Source organism: Stegostoma tigrinum, chromosome X (assembly GCF_030684315.1).
Source record: "Stegostoma tigrinum isolate sSteTig4 chromosome X, sSteTig4.hap1, whole genome shotgun sequence".
In the NCBI taxonomy this organism is placed as follows: domain Eukaryota; kingdom Metazoa; phylum Chordata; class Chondrichthyes; order Orectolobiformes; family Stegostomatidae; genus Stegostoma; species Stegostoma tigrinum.
This window is the reverse complement of record NC_081404.1, coordinates 10069558-10095672: the sequence shown is the minus strand read 5'-3', so window position 1 is coordinate 10095672 and position 26115 is coordinate 10069558. Positions and strand designations below refer to the sequence as shown.

Sequence of the window (26115 nt, the reverse complement as noted above, 5' to 3'; positions counted from 1 at the left end):
GTTTAATTTCTAACCTGAGATTAGAAAAGGGTACTGTAAGCAAGAAAGTAGACACATGGAGGTTGCAGACTAAGTGGCAACACCTTGGGATTGAGCACATCATTTACCAGAAAAAGACCATGGTCTGAGAGGGGACTTAAGTGTTTGGTACAAATGTGGCTTGGTGTTTTGATTTGGTAACTGCATGTTCATTCTGTCGTCTTGGCCAATCTGGTGGCAGGGGAGGAATCTATGAAGTTAATGCTTGAAAGACGAGACCCATGTTGATTTTTGCAGGCAATACCCCTGCCATTGTTAAGTACCACCTTTGATTACACATTCATGAATGCTGGAGGTACCCATATGGTTGATGATCAGTTTCAGTACATTGTTACCTGATAGAAAAATAATTTGCCAACATTTTGTTTTGATATAGTGTAACACACTACAGAACTTGTTGAATAATGGTCTGATCTTTTGGCAGAAATGAGTGTCTCACTCAAAAGGCTCGACCTGTGAAGCCAACTGTGGCCAATAAAGAGAACTGTCTAAGACCAGTGAGGCCAGAGAAAGGAGCTGCTATGAGTGGCAGCAGGCTACCTATACCAGTGAAAAAGTTAAAGGTGAAATCTGTTCCAGACTTCAAAAAGTTACATCAACAGTGGGATAAAAAGTTTCTGAAGGTAAGGGTAGTATCCAGTACACGTGACATTTCAATATGTTCAAGAACTTGCTGATCTTTAATATGATATTGGGGAAGTTTCCTAATTCGGTGTATCAGGAAGTGGGATGTGTTTCTGTGCAGGCGGGGGTTCTTGTCTCACAAAGAGACTAAGGGTATGTGACCTGATAAAGGTCTTCAATGAAATTAGTGTTTGGTAGGGTAGGTGTAGAAAAGGTGTTTCCACTTGTGGAGCTGAACAGAACTAGGAAGCCATAAGTATAACACATAGTGAAATTTTGTTTATAATGTGATCTTAAAAAATTACATGTTGTAAATGAGCCATAGATAGACAATTCTGTGCAGGAGCAAAACATGTCTAAGAGAAGTGACCTGAGGGTGGAGGGCAGTGGGACCAGGGCCAAGGGGACAGCAGCAGAATGTGGTCAGGCTGGGCTGAATAGCCTGTTTCTGTAATGTAAACTTTATGCAAATGTTTTGATGAATTGCACTTTAGCTCCCAATTATACCCATGGGGAAAGTCAAATGTTCGTCTCCTGAACCCAAGACCTTAATTTTAAAAGAGATTATTGAATTTTAGCAATCAGTCTCTCACTGAGGGGCTCTGGTGACACTGTTCTGTAGTAGGAAAGTTTGAACAATTTCTTTGAATTACGCAAACCTTCAAAAGCTCCAATCTGTCCACTTTGAATACAAATGAGATTTTTTGACTTTGGTTCTCTTGGTGTGAATCGTGTTTGCTGAGAGTGTCTATCAAAATAACCTTTTTTTAAATTCTCTCATGGGATATGAGCAGCAGTGGCTGGGCCAGCATTTATTGACTGTCTCTAGTTGCCCTTGAGAAGGTGGTGGTGAGCTGCCTTCTTGAACAGCTGCAGTTCATGTGCTGCAGGTTGACCCACAGTTCCTTTAGGGAGGAAATTATAGGAATATGACCCAGCAATCGTGAAGGAACAGCAATATATTTCCAAGTCAGGTTGGTGAGTTGCTTGCAATGTGAAGTTGCAGGTGGTTCTGTTGCCATGTATGTGCTGCCTTTGTCCTTCCAAATGGAAGTGGGTTTGGAAGGTGCTATCTAAAGTTAGTTGGTGAATTTCTGCAGTGTGTCTTGTAGATGGTACACACTGCTGCTACTGAGCATCGGTAGTGGAGGGAGTGGCCGTGGCACCAATCAAGTGGGCTGCTTTGTCTTGGATGGTGTCAAACTTCTTGACTGTTGGAGCCGCACTCATCCAGACGCAAGTGGGGACTATTCCATCACACTCCTGACTTGTGCCTTGTAGATGGTGGAGGCTTTAGGGAAGCAGGAAGTGAGTTACTTCCTGCAGTATTTCAAGCCTCTGACCTGCTCTTGTAGCCATGGTATTTATATGGTGAGTGCAGTTGAGTTTTGGTCAATGGTAACCCCAAGGTGGTGATAGCGGGTTCTTCAGTGATGGCAATAACATTGAATGTCACAGGGCAGTGGTTAGATAGCCATCTTCGATAAGAGACAATTGCCTTTATGTTTGCTTGATGCAAATGTTACTTGTACTGTGTGGGAATCAAGGTACGTATCTAATTTTGGTGTAGATCCCCACAGTAAATTGAGAAAACTATCCCAAAGAAGCATGAAAAGCATGATTGTAACCAGGGTTTTCGAGTAGATTTGTAGCACGGGTTGTGGATGTTGTGGTTGGTTGGTTCACCAAGCTTGTTTGTTGTTCTGGAGACATTTCATTACCCTGCTGGGTTACATCATCGGTGCAGCCTCGGATGAAGCGCTGTTGTATTTTCCTACCTGGTATTTAATGATTGTAACTATTCAACAAGCTCATCTTTGATGGAGTCTGTTCTGTAATTGATCCATGTGACCAAACTGGCAAAGTTTATTTCACAACTTGTTTGAAAAAATGTATTCTGTATATGCTGTTTCTGTACATGATTTTTATTTTGTGCTCACAGTGTGGGCTGTTAGTGGTGGGAATGATCATTTTAATTACACATTGTTTTCGTGTGTTGTGAGTAAGCACTCCTCGGCCAGATGGAAAATGAAAGGGGTAGTAGGAACTGCTGATGCTGGAGAATCTGAGATAACAAGGCATAGAGCTGGATGAACACAGCAGGCCAGGCAGCATCAGAGGAGCAGGAAGGCTGACGTTACGGGTCAGGACCCTGCTTCAGAAAATCCTCTGAAGAAGGGGCTAGGCCTGAAACGTCAGCTTTCCTGCTCCTCTGATGTTGCCTGGCCTGCTGTGTTCATCCAGCTCTATGCCTTATCTCTGGAAAATTAAATGCCTTCGTAAACAGAATTTCACATGCCAGTCATCTCCCAGCTGTGACTGTTTAGTGAGATGCTGCCACCTATCAAATCTAATCTACTCTGGTCCATACCCAACAGAAGCTAGGTGCACATTTCTTCAAGCTCCCATACAACTTTAGGTGGATTTTTATCTTTAAGTCATGCTGGCTCAAAGATAAATAGAAGCCTTGTTAGCTGTGGCTCAATTGGTAGCATTTGCCTGTAAATCACAAGGTTTTAGGTTCAAGTTCCTCTGCAGGTTGTCAGCACATAAATCTCGGCTGGTAATCCAAAGCAGTGCTGATGGAACGTTGTAATGTCAGGATGATATGCTAAATTGAGACCTGCATCTGCTAGCTTGGGTAGACATAGAAGTTCAATGAATGATTTCAAAGAACAGCCAACATTCATCCCTCAAACCAACATCTCAAAACACAGTTCTCATTGCTGTATTTGGGAGTTTGCTCAATGGAAATTACTTGCAGGGTTTCCAACAGTGACAACACTTTAAAAGTATTTAATTCACTATAAAGTGCTTTGGGATGACTGGTCATTGTGAAAAGTGTTCGAAAAATGCAAGCCTTTCCTTGTGTTGTTTTATTTTAGCTGAGTTTCAAACCATGTAATGTGATTGCACAATCCAGTCATTGGCAGAAATTGGGCTTGAGATGCTGCAGATTTCTACAGTTGTTAGTTATTAATATTTTAAATCTCAAAATTTTACAAAGACCCCATTAATTTATTGAACATTATATCATGTGATTAGTTGAAAGTAAAACTGTTAAAATACAAATCTTGTGCATGTGTTTGGTGACTCTTTTGCACTTAGCTGGGTAACCAAAACACACCATTAATACGTGGAAGCAGTGTGAATGCCTCCACATTATGCATGAATTTTAATCATGCATAATTGCATACTGTAAAGATGTCATAAAGGGCTTCAATCATCAACTAAACCACATATAGAATTTAATCTCCCCCTTGAAATAATTGCTTCTTCTGTTTAGAAGAGTTGTTGTAAAAATTCAGTGTATTCATCACACCTGAGACTTGTATCGTGCAGGCATGAAAAGCTTCCTTTTTCCCAATTCTATCCTCAAGGTGTTAGTTTAGGATAGTTAGGGGTTCCATGACTGTCGGTGTCCTGATCACTTAATACAGGAGTCATTTAACTGTTCATTTAAGCATGTGTAGGACATTGTTTTTCCCTCTTTGTGTTCAAACAATCATAGCTCATTCCTATCCTAGACTGGATGTCCAAATGCATGAGCACAGCAGGAGCACATGTGCTCTCATGGCTCTTCTTCCCTCCTGCTTCAGACATGGCAATGCATTTTAGCACCCCCATCAGTATCCTAGTGAAGATGACAAAAGATATCTTTTGTTTTGTGTGCTGTTGCACCCCATACTTTGCAAGATTTTAAAATGACCAAAAATGTGTTTTACAGTGATTGAGTTCACATGGAGCCACCTTGTGTTCATTCTTCTGACTCACTAGGTTGAATTTAATGGTGATGGATAATTTATAAAAATGGTCACTTTGTAGTACAGAACTTGAATCTCACTGAACAGAGACATTGCCCAAGATTTTTTCTTGCATTCATAGAGACAAACACACAATTGTCAATTTCAGATGACCACAACAGTTTCTACTACAGCGGAAAAGGTTGATGATTAGTTAGTAAGTAAACTTTGGTTGGCTGAGGTTTTGTCAAGCAGAAGGCAACAGGGAGCTATAGACTGAGATAGTAGGAATCGCAGATGCTGGAGAATCTGAGATAACAAGGTGTAGAGCTGAATGAACACATTCAGCCAAGCAGCATTAGAGGAGCAGGAAAGCTGACGTTTCAGGCCTAGACACTCTCTCCCTATTTATTTGTGGTTCTCTCCCTATTTATTTCAGAACCCCCTTCACCTCCCCCATCCCTGAAGAAGGGTCTAGGCCCGAAATGTCAGCCTTCCTGCTCCTCTGATGCTGCTTGGCTTGCTGTGTTCATCTAGCTCTACACCTTGTTATATCAGGGAACTATAGACTCCCCAGATTCCCTGGTAATTCAACAAGGTGTAAAACTTTGTACTCAATCAGCCCAGGCTTGCAAAACCCAAAGCAAAACATCTATTGACTGGGTAACACTAGCTGAACAATCCTGAGCATGCTTCAAAAAAGCTACTCAAGCAACCACTTGAAGATAATCAGTCGTATTCATAATGTTTTCTTTTGTGCCTGCTAGAAGTGACATATATTTGTATGCAGGAACCCATCCTCTGCAACCATAAAGAATATCTTAAAGGCTTGCATGTTTTTAGAATTAGCCAGGAGCTTGGGAAGCCTGTAGTTCCCTGTGGCTTTCTCCATACAATGTCTCAGCCAGTCAGAGTTCACTTGTCACTGAATCAGCTCACTTTTCTCCTTTTAGTATAAATATTGTGATTTCCTTGGACTCATCTGGACAGATACAAGAATGCCAAAATATCAAAGAAAGAGCTTTAGCAATATTTTTCTTCTTTCAAAAAAATGGTTCCTAAATAAAACCTCATAAAATAATTCAGACTTTTTTTTTGATTTTGGTTTTAAAAAACTTTATTGCCATGCAGCTTGTTCAACACATTTTAAAACTTATAAAACTAGATGCCCTCCTCCAGCATTCAAAAGATTTTGTTGAGGTAGTTCTACTATAGTCTGTGTCACTTATTTGTATTCTAGGTTGAGAATTTGCAGAGAATATTATCATGGTAAATTTCCTGAATATAATTTCATCTTTTGATTGCTTAGCATGTGCCTAAATTGACAAGTTGAATTCACGAATTTTTAAGTAAACTTGTGTTGGTAGTTGTCATGTTTTAATTTGAATGTTTTTATTCCAAAGGTAGTTGATCATTTCTTTGATATTATTGTACTTCATTTATTGTTTTAGAAACAAGCAACTGCCAAAAAGGCCTGCACTCAGCCAATTCCATTTACCTTTGCAACATCCAGAGGAGCCAAGTCAACTCAGCCTGTGAGTGCAGATCATAATCTGCAAGTAATATCATCTACAACAGTCGAGAAAGAGCTGGCTGTTTCTGAGGGAAATTATCTAGTCGGTGCCAATAATGTGATCGCAGCTACAAATCAAACTGCAGTTGAATCAAAACCTATCCAGACCCATGGCTGTGGGCTGGCAGCTCACCAAGAGTGCAGAGACTTAGATTCTGGCATTGCAACGCTGAAACTTGACCAGAATGAGATGGCAAACAAAGAGAATTGGTAAGTATATAAAATAATAGAATAGTAAATCAGGTATGACATAATCTATTTAACCAATATTTCATAAGACTTTATTATTAATTACATTCATCCTTTTTAAATTAGTTTAATGTGTAAAATCGTGTAAAAGTCTGTTTGGCTAATTACCTTCCACTTCCAACGCAAGCTGGCTGAAATATAGTCAACAGGGCACAAAGTGCTAATTCATGTACTATTGGAGCAAATTAATTTGTGAAAATACAAATGTAAACTTTGATCTGCTGTAAAATGACTTGGAGGTTGATCATGATTGATTCACAGTTTGTCACTTTGTTGCCTGCAGGATTTTAAATGATCAACCTTTTGTTTTTACAAATAAGCCTGAGCAGGTAACTTGTGAATCTGTTCCTGAACCAATAGCCAGAGAATAGAGGCCATTGCCTTCTAATCATGTAATTGGGAAGGGGGTGACATATCAATCGTTTTGAATCTGTTTTAAGCTGATAGAATGGCTTCAGCATTGAGTACGTAATTTATAAATGCAAGATACTAAGTTTATAGCACAAACCCAGATCATTCTTATCTTCCTTAACTGGTTATTGTATGAGAACTATTTTTAACATTATGGAGTCCTCAAGTTATTAATAGCATTCAATGATCTTGAGCTTCTGGTCTGTCTGATTTAGTACTTGTGTTAACAATGTGGTTTCACTGTTCTTGTCTGTCTCTAGCTTTGTTCCTTGCCAGGCAAATATCACTCCAAGTAAAACTAAGAGCTCCTACATTCCGAATTCAGCATCTGAGATCAAGCCACCTTTGCCACCAGAAAAAGCAAAAATAGAGGTCCTGCAGACTAAGACTATTAAACCAAATACAGGTATTTGGAATAAATCCTTCAATGCAATCTCAAAGAAAGTAGAATGTATGTGGGGACATGTGTGATGGACCCACTGTTTTAAATGGATGACTCATGTGAGCCCCAGTTGATGCAAATTTATAAAACCAAAGCCCAGTTTCATTAGGATTGCTCGCCCTTCATTACCAACTGATGTGATTGGAAATGTGGAGAGAAGAATTGTGGAAGCTTTGCCCTATTCCCATGCTGTGAACTCCCTTGAGTCGCAACACAAAATTTGAATAAAAGAGAGAAATGATATTGCTATGCAGCTACCTTTAGGAAAAGCATAACTCCTGCTTCGTGCTAATTGTCAGTGTCATTCTCCTTTTGCCTGACTGAAGGTGTGGAGGTTTTCTGTTCTGCAGGAGAAAAAAAACGGTTCATTGTTTAATGGTGAGTTTAAACATAAGATCCATTCTTGTGGTAAATAGAAAGATGGAGCAAGGGTGAAAAATTGTACACTGTAAACTTACATTTAGAATAATAATATTGATTTAAAAAGGTTGACTTCAATTGTCAGAAGTTCTCTCCCATTTTGAGTCCTTCAGTCTCATGGATTGCAACATAGTCCTGGGATGTAGATGAGTTCAACATTGGCTGAAAACTTGTGGCCCATTCTCTATAAACTTCTGTGTTTCTAATTTAATGGCAAAATGCTCCCAAGGCAAATGCAATAATATTGGTGTGTGATATTCACTCGAAAGTTTCAAATTCTAGATGTAATTGATAGGCTTTGCACCGACAACTAACTAAAGATGCTATGATAAAACTAATTGTCCAGTGAGTTTAAAAAAAAATTGTAAAAAATCTAGTGGAGAATTTCCAAGTCATTTTGGCATAATTTGACCACCTAATCAGAGCACAATTTTGTGGAAAGAAAAGGGCAAATGTTGTTCATGTCAAGTTCCACCTCACATTTGAGTCTTTTCTCATTCGCTATTTGCCATGGGCTCTTTGTGCCTTCCCACAATTTGTCAACCAAGTTCAAAGCGATGCTGTTTTCATATTATAATGAGGGCCATTAGCACTGCAGCGCCCAGTTTCCACCTTTTGCATTCCCGAAGTGTAAGGTAAGTTAAATCTGAGAATTCACTTAAACTGCCTTCTGTTAGGATAGGACTCAATTCTTCACTCTCTTCCCCTCAATGAGAGCTTTCTTGGTGTAGATGTGGCACATTGTCATTATTATAGAAGAGCAGCACATGATGGAACAAAAGGGAATCGGGCAGAATTTACTGCAAGGTCCATTCGAGCACAGCTCTTTTGCACTTGTGTCTTACCCCACTCTCTCTTTCAAATAAAGGAACATTTTCTCAACCACCCACATCCTATATTGTAACAAGAAATCCGTCATTTTATTTTCTAATCAGCCTGTTCAGAGATGTTATGACACCCACCTCGAACAGTGGGACTTGAATCTGAGCCTCCTGAGCCCTTAGAAATCTGTCATGATATTTTTAATCAATCTGTTCAGAAATACCTCAGGAGCAGGGGAGACTTGAACCTAGGTCTTCTGATCCGGAGGTAGGGGCATTAACACTGCACCACAAGAATCCTAAATGAAAGGAGGCTCACATGTAATGATTTTTTTAATCAACCTGTTCACAGATGTAATTGGAAGTGGTTGGCCTTCTGATCCACTACAGACGAGGCCTGGGTCCTGGCTGGCTGTCCTTTCATGACAACTGGTCACTGTTTATATTGAAGCTATTTCTGGACTGACATCAACTTTCATGTTTCACTGCCATGCTAGGCCTTCCCTCTCAGAACATGTGTTTCTCTGGCAGTATCAGGTCGGTGGACTCCAGATATCATCATTCCACTGGACCCTTGATCGGTGTCTCCATTGATCAGTGAGGTGGTTGAGTTAATGGCGGCTCACAGATTCTGACATTGCTGAGAAACAACAGATTGCATTGCAGCTGCCATGACCTCCCCTACCACCAACATACAGCTCCTGATAAGGTGGAAACATTGGTCTCTGGCCACTGATAATGGGAACTGCAGATACTGGAGAATCCAAGATAATAAAATGTGAGGCTGGATGAACACAGCAGGCCCAGCAGCATCTCAGGAGCACAAGAGCTGACGTTTCGGGCCGAGACCCTTCTTCAGAGACGGGGATGGGGTGAGCGTTCTGGAATAAATAGGCAGAGAGGGGGAGGCAGACCGAAGATGGAGAGAAAAGAAGATAGGTGGAGAGGAGAGTATAGGTGGGGAGGTAGGGAGGGGATAGGTCAGTCCAGGGAAGACGGACAGGTCAAGGAGGTGGGATGAGGTTAGTAGGTAGGAGATGGAGGTGCGGCTTGAGGTGGGAGGAAGGGATGGGTGAGAGGAAGAACAGGTTAGGGAAGCAGGGACAGGTTGGACTGGTTTTGGGATGCACTGGGTGGAGGGGAAGAGCTGGGCTGGTTGTGTGGTGCAGTGGGGGGAGGGGACGAACTGGGCTGGTTTTGGGATGCGGTGGCGGAAGGGGAGATTTCGCAGCTGGTGAAGTCCACATTGATACCATTGGGCTGCAGGGTTCCCAAGCGGAATATGAGTTGCTGTTCCTGCAACCTTCAGGTGGCATCATTGTGGCACTGCAGGAGGCCCATGATGGACATGTCATTTAAAGAATGGGAGGGGGAGTGGAAATGGTTTGTGACTGGGAGGTGCAGTTGTTTATTGCGAACCGAGCGGAGGTGTTCTGCAAAGCGGTCCCCAAGCCTCCGCTTGGTTTCCCCAATGTAGAGGAAGCCACACCGGGTAGAGTGGATGCGGTATACCACATTGGCAGATGTGCAAGTGAACCTCTGCTTAATGTGGAAAGTCATCTTGGGGCCTGGGATAGGGGTGAGGGAGGTGGTGTGGGGGCAAGTGTAGCATTTCCTGCGGTTGCAGGGGAAGGTGCCGGGTGTGGTGGGGTTGGAGGGCAGTGTGGAGCGAACAAGGGAGTCACGGAGAGAGTGCTCTCTCCGGAAAGCAGACAAGGGTGGGGATGGAAAAATGTCTTGGGTGGTGGGGTCGGATTGTAGATGTCGGAGGATGATGCGTTGTATCCGGAGGTTGGTGGTGTGGTGTGTGAGAACGAGGGGAATCCTCTTTGGGCGGTTGTGGCGGGGGCAGGGTGTGAGGGATGTGTTGCGGGAAATGCGGGAGGCGCGGTCAAGGGCGTTCTCGACCACTGTGGGGGGAAAGTTGCGCTCCTTGAAGAATGTGGACTGCCATTGAATAATAGTTCACCAAACATAACGTCTGTTTATCATCTGAACACTATTTCCCACATGCATTTGCCTTTCATATTCATGATGGAGTTTCTTATTCTCTCTCTGCGAGAGATTAGAAGCAGCTCCCTCATCAAGCTGCAAAGTTATTCATGGCAAGCATGTTCTGTGTCTGTTACCATGAATCTGCCATTTTGTAACTTGGAATGGTATCCATTTCCATTCTTAACACCTGCTATTTTTAAAAATTACCAATTTTCTTCTATCCCTCGCATCAATCATCTGGATAAAGTAATGTTACCTATACAAATCACCTTCTATGTTTCAGATTCATGTTCTGAAATCATTTTACAATAGGAATTAATGTACTCCTGGATTTCTTGCAACAAAGGGACAAAATGTGTTTCGAGCTGTTTTATGTTATGTATAAATGTAGGCAGTGAGATTGATAATTCAACATTCTTTCAAACCTCTTGAGTTGCTATTTGTAGTATAGTGGCGGTATACTACATTTCCAAAAGTGATGCAAAATTTGGTGTCATTTTTCCATCGAGGGGATCTGAAGTAACTATCTTTCTGTACAATTGTAGACAATAGTGAAGATTTTGTGAGTAACCCAATGGCTCTACAGAGCATCCTATCGAATGTTGGAATTAATGCTTTTAATGTTACCAACCACAAACTCAGTCTGGCGCACACAGTGTCTGTGAAAACGAATATCCAAAATCCTGAGCCATCTAATCCAAAACAAGGTATTTTTCCTACTTTTAGTATCCCCTTTTCTCAACTCTTGAAATTTTATTTCAAACTCAAAACATTGTTAGATTTCAAACTGTAAAGAAAACCTACAGCCATAGTTGATTTCATTGTGTGGATTCTCTTGGTGTAGGTAATAACGATGGTATGGCACTTGGGAATGCCCCATCAACTTTTGATGACGAGAATATTTTCAACGACATGTATGGCAAATCTAGCATGACAGTGCGAGCCCCTGAGAAGGACAGTGCACCTCATTGCAAGTATCCTGCGCAAAGTCCATATGTGGTAGGTCTCTTTGAAAAAAATGCAAAAGATATTTGCTGCAAGAAATCGCAACATTCTATGTTTGTAAGCAATTTTGTGTTTATGTAGGTTTAGAGGTCTTTGTCACAATTATCACTTGTACTGATTTGCAAATGCTATTAAAACAAAATCCTTTTAGCAAACAAAAACACTGTTATTTTGAACTTGACCAGAGCTACTCCAGTAACTGTGGTGCACAATTTTGGCAGCAGCGCACAACTGTGCTGTATTACATTTGTTATTCAAAGCATGCTGTTTCTTTTGGCTCATGGGTAAAATCAAAGACCAAGCAGCAAAGCACATTTGTAGCAAAGGAGGGAAATTATTACAGGGAGCTGGGATTCCCTGAAAAACGGTTGAGTTTATGGTAGGCATGATTCCCAATCCTACACGAGCCCTGTAATAAGGAGTTGGAGAGTAGGGCTGATATATAAGGCATTGGACTTGCAATACAGAACCTTTGAAGTGGTTAGCATGTTACAAGTCATTCTTCCTAATGCAAATGAGGGACATCTCTCCTAAAGCTGATGAGGTGATTTAGGATTTTTTTTCACCATTCATTCATTGATTCATTCAGTGTAGCGCTTAATTTGATTCAGTTGCGGGGAGCTGAACACATTGCTTTTCTGTGTCTCCAGTTTATGTAATTAACATTTCCTGAGGTATAAAATGTACCCATACTATACTCAGGAACAACTGCTATTGTTCACCAATTTTATGGTTTCATGCTCTGATCAAGAGAAGCATCTGGTACATGCAATCTGCTTCAGAAACTGCACCGCATTAAAAACATTTATGGGAACTCTGTGCAAACTATGTTTTCTACACTACAACAGGAATTGCACTTCAACAGTACTTAATTGGCTGGTAGTTGCTTTAGGACATCCTAAGATTGTGATATGTGGTGTATGTATCTAAGGTTTTTTTGTTTGCATCTAATGATCAACTGACACTACATTCCTTGAAGAAAAATCTCTTGAAATTGTACTTAGGAGATTGAAACAGAGACCATTTTTTTTGTAGCATTCATTTAATCTGATACTGTGCAGCTTATATTGCTTCAACACTGTCAATAATTGAGCCAACTTGTCTCACTGCTTAAAAAGAGACATGCTGTTGAAGTTTTTCCTTTTTTCCTAATGAGTACAGAGATGCAAGAATGCCAAATCCCAAAGGGGGCAACAGTTTGTATTGCATAGGAAAAGGGTGCTGATTGTTGGCAAGTGGACTTTAATTGATAGAGGTGTTGCCTTGGAGAATGTATCAGGGAAAAGTTAACTGCCAAGATTTTGCTTACATTCAAACGCACCAGGTCAACTCTGATTCTTAAAGGCGTGAAGACGCTGAGTACTTGAAAGTGCACCTAGCTGATGGAGCACACATTGCCAGATACCCAATTAATTGATTTTATTTTCACATGCAGCACCAAAGTCTGGTAGCATTGCAAGGCCTAGGACCAACCCAGACATACACATCTGTCTTAAAAACAGAAAGTGCTGGAGAAACTCGGCGGATCTGGCAGCATTTCAGGAGAGAGAGCCAGAATGAATGTATAAAGTGCAATTGACTCTTCTTAGGACCTAAGGAAGTGGCTCAGACTATAGGACAGCTCTGAAAACACACCCTTGAACACACGACACTTGGGTAGGGCCAGATAAAATACAGGACAGAGATCATGGTCTGAAATTATTGAACTCCAAATGTTGAGTCCAGAAGGCTGTAAAGTGCCTATGTGGAAAATGTGATGCTGTTCCTCCAGCTTGCATTGGGCTTCACTGGAACACGGTAGTAGCCTAGAACAGAAAATGTGCGCATAAGAGTAAGATGTTGTATTAAAATGGCAAGCAACTGGAAATCTGCGTCACTTTTACAGGCACGACAGGTGTTCCATGTAATGGTCACTAAGTTCATCTTTGGCCTCCCACTGTTGAGGACAATGCATTGTGAGCAGCAAATACAGTCAACTAAATTTCACAAAAGTATAAGTAAAACTCTGTTTCACTAGGAACGTGTTTAAAATCAGCAGTTTCTACTGTCTTTTTCTGAGCAATGTTGTTTGAAAACAACTTGCGAAAGAATGTTTTTTGGACTTGTAAGAACAATAACCTGTCTGGTTGTGTCCACTAGTGTATGAGCTACCTAAGATGGACCAAAAATGATGTTCTTTTTGTCCTGTCTTGTCTATGACTGGTTCTGCACTACATGAGTTGGCCAAATTGTTGAGTGAGTTGCTATAAATAGTTTTAGATGAGTTTTCCACATAAATGGTGGTGGGTTCCTTCACCTTTGTGAAGACCAATCAGGGCTTGCAAATTGATACCAATACTGCTTCCATGTGTTCATTTGCTATTGATAACCTATTTGCAAGTATACCATGTCACTATTGCCGTGGTGATCTAGACATACTACAATTGTCTGTATTCATTGAACTTATCAACTTAATCCACACAGTTTGAGTTCAGTTTCAGTGACGTAATCTATGCACAAATAGATTGCGTTGCCATGGGATCCCCTCTAGACCCAGCTCTCATTAGCTTCTTTGTTGGTTTTTACAAGAAACCTGTCTTTGATTGGAATGAACCCTAATATCCAACCCCTTGCATATTTCCGAAAGGTGGATGACATTTGCTATATTTATTTCTGCAGCTACGTGCAAGAACTTCTTTCCACACTTTAAGGGGCACCACCTGCGCTCAAATTCACCTGTGAAGTGGAGCAGTCAAACAAGCGCCCTTTCCTCAATGTGTTCATTTGAGAAATCTGCTTATAGGTTCTCTGCCACTGTCTACCGCAAGCTACCATTACTGGTCAGGAAGCATGTTGGAATTCCTATAGTTCCACACGCTATAAGATTGGCCTTTAGTGACAGCCTTGCAAATACACCCAAGCCAGTAACTGATTGATGCAACATCTTTCAGCATTAAGCTTGCACAAAGCTGTCCTGCGCAATAATGGCTGCTGCAATCAGATCATTGTTTGCTGTATGAAACACAACAACACAAAAGGGCCTCAGGCTACCACTTTTGATCCTAACAAGTGCTCTGTCTACCTCCAGGTACTCATGGGAGCTAAGATATCTTAGGAGTTTGAGTAAGCCATTACACGCTGCTACTGTGCAGTAGCAACACAAATTGTTTGGCAATAGCAGGATGCTACTGTCAAGCTAAAAGGGTGTTCTACTTAACCACACATATGAGGAATGTGGTATATGAATTGCAGTGCCAGCTTGCTGCTGAAAAGTTACTTGAGGAGAGAGCTTTTCATCTAGAGGATGGCAGGAATATGGAACTTATTGCTTTGTAGGGTTGGTAAAGGCAGAAATCTTCATAACATTTAAGAAGTACTTAGATGTGCACTTGCAATGCCAAGGCACACAAGACGATGGGTCAAGTGCTGAAAATGGGATTGGAAGAGTTAGGTGCTTGCTTTTGACCGGCGCAGACTTGATGGGCTGAAGGATCTTTTTCTGTGCTATAGACGCCAAAAGTCATGGTGCCAATAAGTTGGGTTGGCTCACACATGCATGTTAGAAGCTACAGAAATTCACATGTGGTCCTGCAAGCGGAAAGAATATGTCCACACACGCTTTTTCTCAACTAAACCAATATTTGGAGTACAGCCATTCTTTGAGGTATTCCCCATGACCATGCCATGACGAATCAATTTGCCTGGGAGTGAGTGAGAGTAGGGATAGGAGGATGGGGCAGATGTATGCGTGGCTGCAGAGCTGGTACAAAGGGCAAGGATTTTTGGACCGTTAGGATCTCTTTGGGGTAGAAATGGCCTGTTTAAGAGGGATGGGTTCTGCCAGAATTGGAAGGAGACCAATATCCTTGTGGGGAAATTTGCTGGTGCTACTTGGGAGGCTTTAAAGTAGTAAGGAGTTGGGGGGGTTGCTGGTGGGGAACCAAAATGATAGTGAGAAAAGAGATAAATCGGAGGCTGGCCTGATAGATAAAGGGAAGCAAGTTTAATAGTCAAGGCAGACAAAACAGCTTGGCAGTAAACAAGGTAAGACTGATAAATTACACTGCATTTACCTCAATGCAAGAGGCCTGACAAGTAGGGCAGCACGGTGGCTCAGTGGTTAGCACTGCAGCCTCACAGCGCCAGGGACCTGGGTTCAGTTCCAACCTCGGGCGACTGTCTGTGTGGAGCTTGCACATTCTCCCCGTGTCTGCGTGGGTTTCCTCCGGGTGCTCCGGTTTTCTCCCACAGTCCAAAGATGTGCAGGCTAGGTGGATTGGCCATGCTAAATTGTCCGTAGTGTTCAGGGGTGAGTGGGTTTATAGGGGGATGGGTCTTGGTGGGATTCTTCAAGGGGCAGTGTGGACTTGTTGGGCCAAAGGGCCTGTTTCCACACTAGGGAATCGAATCTAATCTAAAGCAGATGAACTCAAGGCATGGTTGGGAACATGGGATGGGATAGCACAGCTGTTACAGAAACCTAGCTCAGGGATGGACAGGACTGGCAGCTTAATGTTCCAGGCTTTAGATGCCATAGGAAGGATAGAAAGAGAGGCAAGAGAGGAGGGGGAGTGGCATTTTTGGTGGGAGAATGTTAAAGCTATGTTTAGGGAGGATATTCCTGGGAGGTCATGCAATGAAGTTACATGGGTGGAACTTAAAAATAAGAAAGGAATGACCAGCTTGTTGGGATTGTACTATCGGCCCTCCAGTAGTCAGCAGGAAATTGAGAAGCAAATTTGGAAGTACTTTTCAGACATCTGTAAGAAAGATAGGGTTTCAATGGTAGGGGATTTTAACTTTCTGAACATAGACTAGGACTGTCATAGTCTTGAGGGCTTGGATGGAGAGGAATTTGTTAAGTGCGTACAGGAAAATTTTCTTATTGAATATGTGGATGGACCTACTAAGAGAAGGAGCAAAACTTGACCTTCTGTTGGGAAATAAGACAGGTGATGCAACTGAGGTGTCAGTGGAGAAGCACTTTGGGGCAAGGGACCATAATTCTATTAGTTTTAAAATAATTATGGAAAAGGATAGAACTGATCAAAAAGTTTCAAGTTCCAAACTGGAGTAAGGCCAATTTTGATGGTATAATGCAAAAACTTTCAAAGGTTGATTGGGGGAGGCTATTCACAGATAAAGGGATGGTTTGGAAGTCTTTAAGAATGAGAAAATGAGAGTTCAGAGACAGAATGTTCCTGTTAGCATGAAGGGCAAGACTGATCGGTGTAGGGAATGCTGGATGTCTAGAGAAATGGAGGCTCTGGCCAAGAAAAACGAGGGCGCGTGGCAGGTATTGACAGCCGGGATCAAGTGAATCTCTAGAAGAGTAAAAGGGCAGTAGGAGTATACTCTAGGGAAGGTGGGTGTGGAGTGGAGATAAAAGGGACATGAGATAGCTTTGGCAAATAGAGTTAAGAAGAATCCAAAGAGATTCTATAAATACATTTAAGGACAAAAAAAGTAACAAGTGAGAGAATAGGGCCCCTTTAAAGATCAACAAGATAATCTACGTGTGGAACTGCAGGAGATGAGTGAGATACCAAACAAGTATTTTGTGTTAGTATTTGCTATGGAGGATATGGAAGCTAGGGAACTCGGAAATAAATAGTGATTTCTTGAAAGAGTTCAAACTACATACAAGGAGGTGCTGGACGTCTTAAAACGCATAAAAGTAGATAAGTCCCTGGGACCTGATCAGGTGTATCCCAGAACTCTGTGGGAAGCTAGGTAAGAGATTCCTGGGCCCCTTGATAAGATATTTGTATTATTGATAACCACGGGTAAGGTGCCTAAAGACAGGAGGGTATCTAATCTGGTGCCATTTTTGAAGAACCACAAGGAAAATCAAGGGGACTACAGACCAGTGAGCCTGATGTCAGTGGTGGGTAAGTTGTTGGAGAGGAATCTGAGGGACAGGATTTATATGCATTTGGAAAGGCAGGGATCCATTAGCTATATTCAGCATAGCTTTGTGCGTGGGGAAATCATGTCTCACTAATTTGATTGAGTTTTTTTTAAGAGGTGACAAGATTGTTGAAGGCAGAGTGATAGATGTTCTCCACATGGTTTTCAGCAAAGCGTTCGACAAGGTTCTGGGTAGACTGGTCAACAAGGTTAGATCAAAGGAATAGCTGGTGCACTAGCCAATTGGATACAGAACTGGCCTGAAGCAAGAAGACAGAGGATGATACTACTTTTCAGACTGGAGGCCTGTGATTAGCGATGTGCCACAAGGATCAGTGCTGGGTCCGCTGTTTTTCATCCTTTATATAAGTGATTTGGATGTGAACGTTGGAGGTATGGTTAGTAAGTTTGCAAGAAGCACCAAAATTGGAGGTGTAGTGGACAGCGAAGAAGGTTACCTCAGGGTACAACAGAATCTTGATCAGATGGGCCAACGGGTCAAGGAATGGCAGATGGAATTTAATTTAGATAAATGCGAGGTGCTGCATTTTGGAAAAGGATTTCAGGGCAGGACTTATACACTTAATGATAAGGTCCTGGGGAGTGTAACTGAACAAACAGACCTTGGAGTACAGGTTCATGTTCCTTGAAAGTGGAGTCACAGGTAGATAGGATAGTGAAGAAGGCATTTGATGTGCTTGCATTTATTGGTCAGTGCATTGAGTATAGGAGTTGGGAGGTCATGTGCGACTGTACAAACCATTGGTTAGACCAGTTTGGAAATATTGCATGCAGTTCTGGTTTCCCCGCTGTAGGACGGATGTTGTGAAATTTGAAAGGATTCAGAAAAGATTTACAAGGATGTTGCTGGGGTTGGAGGGTTTGAGCTATAGAGAGAGGCTGAATAGACTGGGGCTATTTTCCCTGGAGCGTTGGAGGCTGAGGGGTGACCTTATAGAGGTTTATAAAATCATGAGGGCATGGATAAGGTAAATAGCCAAGGTCTTTTTTCCAGGGTATGGAAACTGAAACTAAAGGGCATAGGTTTAAGGTGAGAGGGCAAAGATTTAAAAGGGGCAACATTTTCATGCAGAGGCTGATGCATGTATGGAGTAAGTTACCAGAAGAAGTGGTGGACGATAGTACAATTACAACATTTAAAAGGCGTCTGGATGGGTATACAAAAAGAAAGGGTTTAGAGGGATATGGGCCAAGTGTTGGCAAATGTGTCTACATTAATTTAGGATATCTGGTCGGCTTGGATGAGTTGGACCGAAGGCTCTGTTTCCACGCTGTACAACTTGATGACTCTTAAATGGAACTAGGTCTGATTGGGATATCTGGTCAGTGCTGATGAGTTGACCAAAGAGGCTGTTTGCAAGCAGTATAATTCTGACTTGAAGTATGCTAATAACCTTTAAATATTTACACAATTCCCTGTTTTTTTTTGCATAATTGTTTATGTTTGAATAGGTATGCTATGCATGTGGTGGATGATAGCAATCTATGGTACCTGTCAGTGAAATTTGCATAGAATTGAATTTTCTGCAAAACTCTCTTTTTCAGGATGTGGTAGCTTATTTTCCTGCTGTTTTCAAACAAAAAATGATTGTGAATGAATATAGTTACTGGTTTCTTTAATTTTCCCTTTTTCATGCAGATGGGAAGATCATCATACATGCCCAGCAATCATCCCACACTTCCTCTTGCCTGGGGCCGCGCCTCCTGCATTGCGAAGCTGGGTACCAGAGGTAAGCTCCTGTAAAGAATTGCTAATTTCAATGTGTAAAAAGTGATGTGATGGATGGGGAATAACAGCCCATTTTTTTCACAGCCTCATCCTGAACCACCTCCTTAGTTTTCTTCCATTTTGTTCGCTGTGTGAAAATACTGTTTGCATTCTTTATAAAAGTGTTTTAAGTCCAACAATGACCAATGATACCATCTAATCCTCCTCTTTATAAAAATGCCCAATACTTCATTTAAATGCATGGTTTCCATCATTTCAAGAAGCACTCCTATATCTCCATATGAAGAACAAGCTAATTCCTAAGTATGATTCCTTATTGAGCAATCTAGGAAAAAGAATGATTTGCCAACCAAACCATTCTGCACAAAATCTGGTCATACTATAGTGTGGCCAAATACTGGGACTGACACATAACAATCTTCTTTCAAACAAAGACAGAGGTTGCTGGAAAAGCTCAGCAGGTCTGGCAGCATCTGTGAAGAAAAAAATCAGTTAACATTTCATGTCCTGCAACCCTTTCATCAGAGCCGGACCTGAAATGATAACTCTGATTTTTTTTTTCTTCACAGATGCTGCCAGATCTGCTGAGCTGTTCCAGCAACTTCTGTTTTTGTTCCTGATTTACGGCATCCGCAGTTCTTTCAGTTTTTAATCTTCTTGCATATGTTTGGTGTCAATGCCCTTACATCACTCTCTTCAAATGGGTAATTATAAGGATTCCCCTAATGTTGTACACCCAGTTAGGGTCAGTTTTCAGTAGATAATAGATCCAAATTTTCCAATAGATATATCTTTTGCAACTGCAGGAGATAAACTGTTGACTTTCTAAGTAATATGTATTCTGGGCCATGGAATCTTCAAGAACTTGTGATGTTTATTGTGCAGGTGGCAAATTATAGATTTGCGTTTTGTTTTTGATACTGATTCAAACATCGGTACAGGCAGTCACTGGAAGAAAATCACTTTGAGCTCTCTCCATTTTATTACTGACCAAACTCGTAGAATGCACAATCTAGCTATCCAGAATTAGGAAGGACGAACTAATTCATTCTGACACTTGGGGATCTAGTACTACTTTGACCAACTTCTGTATATTCTTAAAACAGAAATGTATCACAGAAATATCAGATGCTAGTAAGGAATCTCTTCTGGATTTGGAATTGTCCTCATTGTTACTTTGGGCCTGATTTTTAACTCTAATGGGTTTTGGGTCAGTTAAAATCCATGTTTTTGTAGCTATTTTCCTTTTCCAACGTGATCTTCATTCAAAATGGTGGTGAAAAATTTGAGAGCTGAACTAGATAGTATGCTAGGCCTTGTAAGAAATGAGTTGGATGCAGCAAATGATTATAACTTTGAGACTGTGTCATTGATTAAACAAATTTGATACAAATATACTATGGCAAAATATCTTTTTGTTTTCCATTGTTGAATAAGAACCTATTTTGTTTTTGCGTGTCTTTTTCTTTTCTTATGATGTTCATATCTTTTAACAGTTTGTCTTTTTCTGCAACAGAGAAATTAACTTTATTTATCAATGCATTGTATTCGACCACTCTTCCTTGACTAGTTGTGTGATATCATATCGGCAAGGTATCAATCAGGTCACTAGATTCAAACTTTCACTAACTGTGACTTGACTGCAGACCATTAGCCCAAATGATGTTGACAGACAACTCAATTTTTATTATAAACCAGTCTTTACCCCTACTGTGTGTCAACTGATGTATATCTTTGTGCTTCTCAACTTCGTTCAGTCTCTCATTTTTGACACTAAGTTAAGTGTTCAAAGAACTGCAAAATTACATTCACTTTCTGTAACTTCTGGTAAAAGAGATTTAATACTTTGCAATTTGCTTCCTTTTCAGGTGTAGGTACTGAAATAAGTTCTCCAAGCACCATTCTTCAGCCAATCAAACTATATAACCAAGTTAGCAATAGACAGCACCTCTCATCCCAGAAGTCAGCCAGATGTAAACCTGATGGCCCGGACTTCAACTTGGTCTGTATATGTCTCTGGATAATGGTGATAGAGTATCAAACATCTTGGTAGTCTTTGCAAATGAGCAGGACAATAGTTTGCAGAAATATTTCAACTGCCCAGCCCGGGCTCATGAGCAATGTGCTGAGGTGGCCTTGTAAATTATAAATTTGCTTGTACTCCCTTCACCCTGTGTTCCAGTCCCTAAAACACAGGGTATCTAATCTAGGGGGTAGCTGGTTACAGTGGAAAGTTCAGAAATAAGTTAAGTTGTTCATTTTGAACCTAAGCTCCAATTAAACTATTTGGGAGATTCCTCTGGAAGCCAGGTATCCTTTCATTCCAGCATCAGTTACAGCTGTCCTTTCTTTAATAACTCCACAGAGGCTGGTATCCTGTCAACAAATCACTTTTTAACCTACAGGTGGAGAGTCCTTGACACAGAGCCAGCTCTGAGTGAACAGAACCTCTGACACTCCTGTTCATATCTGCCGGCCAGGGCTCCCTGATTGGATCAGATGAACAGCCCCAGTCCAGGAATTCCCATTCCATGAGGTCCACCTGGTTGACCTCATCACAATCAGTACACTTTTTCCTTCCTATTAGCTCATCTTGAAATTACATTCACGGAAAGTTGACCATCTTGTCTACTAAGTGGCACTGGAATACCAAAACAGACAGAAATCGTAGACATTTTTTTCAACCCATTGTTTCTACCTTACATCCTATAGGAAACACAAATTTAATCGGACTCACTGCTGCCCTGTGTTGAGGTGTAAATGTTATGCAACTGTTATGTTGCACATCTTGTACAGAAATAATTGTTTTACTACTTGCCTCTTAGATGACTCAGTTGTCCTTCAATGAAATTAACCTTCTACAAGTTTTTATAAACTTGAGTTTTGTGAAATCTCCTTTGGACTAAGAGTTCCTATTTATCAATCTATTGTTCTGCGTCATCATCAACAATTTGGAATTTATGGGTCCTTTCACTAAAGGAAAATGAGCCCACTTGATCTCTTGTTTTCTATGATAGCCTGTAGCACAACCCTCTAATTGATCCTTGGATTCAATGACTGCTCTAAGTATGGCAGGTGCAAAATAGAGGGTAACAGTCATGGCATGTGTGAACAATCAGGTTAGAAAATATACTGGCGATAGCGGTGATGAACAGGGAAATTAATTTTGGCTTCCTAACACACTCAACATATTTTTGAATGTTGCAGAATTAAGCTGGGAATTTAAACCATTTTGTGTGAGGAAGAACTTGGCAAAGGAATGAATAACATCATGTATAGAAGAGGATTGTTTGTCCCCACTCTACCTATTAAACAAATGAATTTCTGTTTTGGTTCAGCTTGGTTTAGATAAACTGAGATAAATTAATGGTGTTTGTGCAAATCCTGGGATCAGTGGTGCCACTGAAATCTTACTCCCCTTTGCCAAATGTACCCAATCCATAATTTGGCAGTTTCTCTTCTGTTTTTGCATATATTCCACCATCCCACCACCCTCGCACCCACTGCCTTGAAATTTGAGCTATGTAACATTTTCTCCATCTCTCTCTCTTCAGATGGAAAGAGCTTGTGAATCCAATAGCTTTGCTGCTACATTTGTTCCTGCTGGAGGTGCTGACCCTTGGAAATCAGATACCAAAGGTAGATCGATAAAAAGACTTATTTATATCAGGCTTTCAAGACCTTAGGATTTCCAAAAGTGCTTCACAGCTAATTAAGTCCTTTTAAAAAGATCTGCTGTAGTAATGTAGGAAATCCAGCAGCCTTTTACTTTTGCTGTTTGTGTAAAGTGGTAACAGTAGGACAGTTTAGATTACCTGAATATTCAGAGTCAAATGAGCAGTCATTCCCCACTCATATTTTCCCGTTGGGGAATGCACAGGAATTGCTCAGCAGACTCCATGAGCCTGGAACTTCATTCTGTTTGATTTGCACTGCTAATTGAACTCCAAGTAGGATACATATTCAAAGTGATTAAATTTCACACAAGGCCTGGTGCAAGTTAGAATATAGATGGCAGAGTTTTAATTAGCTTAAGTATATTCTTTGTGAGGGCTTTGTGAGGGGTAGGTCATGCCTTACAAACCTTATCGAGTTTTTTGAGGATGTGACTAGAAAAGTTGATGAGGGTCGAGCTGTGGATGTGGTGTATATGGACTTCAGTAAGGCATTTGATAAGGTTCCCCATGGTAGGCTCATTCAGAAGGTCAGGAGGAATGGGATACAGGGGAACTTAGCTGCTTGGATACAGAATTGGCTGGCCAACAGAAGACAGCGAGTGGTAGTAGAAGGAAAATATTCTGCCTGGAAGTCAGTGGTGAGTGGAGTTCCACAGGGCTCTGTCCTTGGGCCTCTACTGTTTGTAATTTTTATTAATGACTTGGACGAGGGGATTGAAGGATGGGTCAGCAAGTTTGCAGACGACACAAAGGTCGGAGGTGTCGTTGACAGTGTAGAGGGCTGTTGTAGGCTGCAGCGGGACATTGACAGGATGCAGAGATGGGCTGAGAGGTGGCAGATGGAGTTCAATCTGGATAAATGCGAGGTGATGCATTTTGGAAGGTCGAATTTGAAAGCTGAGTACAGGATTAAGGATAGGATTCTTGGCCGCGTGGAGGAACAGAGGGATCTTGGTGTGCAGATACATAGATCCCTTAAAATGGCCACCCAAGTGGACAGGGTTGTTAAGAAAGCATATGGTGTTTTGGCTTTCATTAACAGGGGGATTGAGTTTAAGAGTCGTGAGATCTTGTTGCAGCTCTATAAAACTTTGGTTAGACCACACTTGGAATACTGCGTCCAGTTCTGGGCGCCCTATTATAGGAAAGATGTGGATGCTTTGGAGAGGGTTCAGAGGAGGTTTACCAGGATGCTGCCTGGACTGGAGGGCTTATCTTATGAAGAGAGGTTGACTGAGCTCGGTCTCTTTTCATTGGAGAAAAGGAGGAGGAGAGGGGACCTAATTGAGGTATACAAGATAATGAGAGGCATAGATAGAGTTGATAGCCAGAGACTATTTCCCAGGGCAGAAATGGCTAGCACGAGGGGTCATAGTTTTAAGCTAGTTGGTGGAAAGTATAAAGGGGATGTCAGAGGCAGGTTCTTTACGCAGAGAGTTGTGAGAGCATGGAATGCGTTGCCAGCAGCAGTTGTGGAAGCAAGGTCATTGGGGTCATTTAAGAGACTGCTGGACATGTATATGGTCACAGAAATTTGAGGGTGCATACATGAGGATCAATGGTCGGCACAACATTGTGGGCTGAAGGGCCTGTTCTGTGCTGTACTGCTCTATGTTCTATGTTCTATGTTCTATGTTCTATAATCAGCATGTGAGATGGGACACCAACCAGTTGAATCTGGAGCACGGACGAGCCCTTCAATGGCTCATGAGCTGAGGCAAGGGAGGAGACAGGTGATATTAAGGAAGTGAAAGTAGGTGGACTTTAATAGAGAGGTTGAGGTTGAAATTTCAGCTCAGCAACCAATAAGCTATAGAGCGTGCAAAATTCCAGGTCAGCCAAAGTTGGCACATGGGGTAGGGGTTCAATGGTGAAGACGTCTGCAGAAATTAGTAGTTCAGGAATAGAGTATTATGGTGGGAGACTGGTTGTTGAATATGCATTCTGACAACACAAATAGTGGAGGTTTTGAGAGGTTGAGTGGGGTAGGGCAGTTTGTCATCAGTATTTGAAAGCGAGAAAGTTCCTCACACAGAAGAGTTGTCAGATGCTTAACTGTATTTACCTGCCAATTATCAGTTTTGCTATTAAGGCAGGGTGTGAATTGTGCCTCAACTGAAGATCTTTAATCTTTGCGTCAGTGGAGATGCCAATTTCCATTGTGTTAGTTTAAGACTAATGTTATGTAAAAATGAACTTATTGTGGTATACATCTATGTTGTGACCCATACAGGCCTCTTAAAGCTAATATTGTGAAAACCTCTCTTTAAATCTAGGAATGCAAACACCTAATAGAGTGTTACAACCATCTAACTATCACTTCAGCAGCACTTGGGCTCCATCATCTCAAAACGTACGGCATCCAAAATATATGCCCACTCCCTCTTCAAGTGCGGTAAGTAAGTTTGCACTCAAACTCGTGGTTTGTGTATTGGATTTCTTGGACGTTATTTTGAGTATCAATGATCAAAAAGCTATAGATTGGCACAACAAATTAATACCTGTGAAGTGTATTTGTAATGACTGTATCATGGAATGGTTCATGAAAAGGAAATCAAACCTGACAAATTTATTGAAGTTCTTTTTGAGGACGTAACAAGCAGGATAGATAAAGAGGATTGATAAAATAGATGTAATATATTTAGATTTTCAAAAGACATCCAAGAAGGCGCACAAAACCACTTAATAAGATAAGAGCCCAGCATATTGGCGGTCATATATGCCCATGGATAGGAGATTGTCTTTTGAGTTAGCCAGAGTTGGGTAAAGGGTGCATTTTTAGGATGGCAACATCTAATGAGTGGAATGCTACAGAATCCGTGCTGGGGCCACAATTATTTACAGTATATATTAATGACTTTGATGACAGAAGTGAATGTACTGAAGCCAAATTTGCATATGACGCAAAAATAGGTGGGAACGCAAGTGACAAGGACAACACTGTCTTCAAAGGGATAGAGACAGGTTGAGTGAGTGGCTGATAACTTGGAAAATGGAATATAATGTGGGAAGTTGAGGTTGTGCACTTTGTCATGAAGAATAAAGAGCTGAATATTATTTGAATGGAGAAAGACTGCAGAAAGTTGCAGTAGAGAAAGATTTGGGTGTCCTGCTGTATGAATCATAAAAATCTAGTATCAAAGTTCAGTTGGTAATGAGGATGGCAAATGCACACCTCCTCCCACCCACCCTCCTGCAAAAATTCCATCCCCTATTCCCAATTCCTCTGCCTCCACCGCATCTGCTCCCATGATGAGGCATTCCACTCCCGCACATCCCAGATGTCCAAGTTCTTGAAGGACCGCAACTTGCCCCCACTGTGGTCGAGAATGCCCTTGACCACGTCTCCCACATTTCCCGCAACACATCCCTCACATCCTGCCCCCGCCACAACTGCCCAAAGAGGATCCCCCTCGTTCTCACACACCACCCCACCAACCTCCGGATACAACGCATCATCCTTCGACACTTCCGACA

At 41.5% G+C, this 26115-nt stretch overlaps 1 protein-coding gene across 1 annotated transcript in view; it reads left to right on the top strand.

The window, feature by feature from the left end:
* LOC125448203 (uncharacterized) overlaps positions 1-26115 on the top strand; it is a 46317-nt gene that overhangs the window by 1432 nt on the left and 18770 nt on the right. Inside the window, exons 2-10 of the mRNA XM_059643379.1 lie at positions 464-662; positions 5858-6189; positions 6900-7045; positions 10863-11024; positions 11162-11316; positions 18872-18962; positions 20830-20963; positions 22516-22600; positions 24915-25033. Of these exons, the coding sequence (XP_059499362.1) occupies positions 464-662; positions 5858-6189; positions 6900-7045; positions 10863-11024; positions 11162-11316; positions 18872-18962; positions 20830-20963; positions 22516-22600; positions 24915-25033 (1423 nt within the window). The remainder of the gene's footprint in view (positions 1-463; positions 663-5857; positions 6190-6899; positions 7046-10862; positions 11025-11161; positions 11317-18871; positions 18963-20829; positions 20964-22515; positions 22601-24914; positions 25034-26115) is intronic.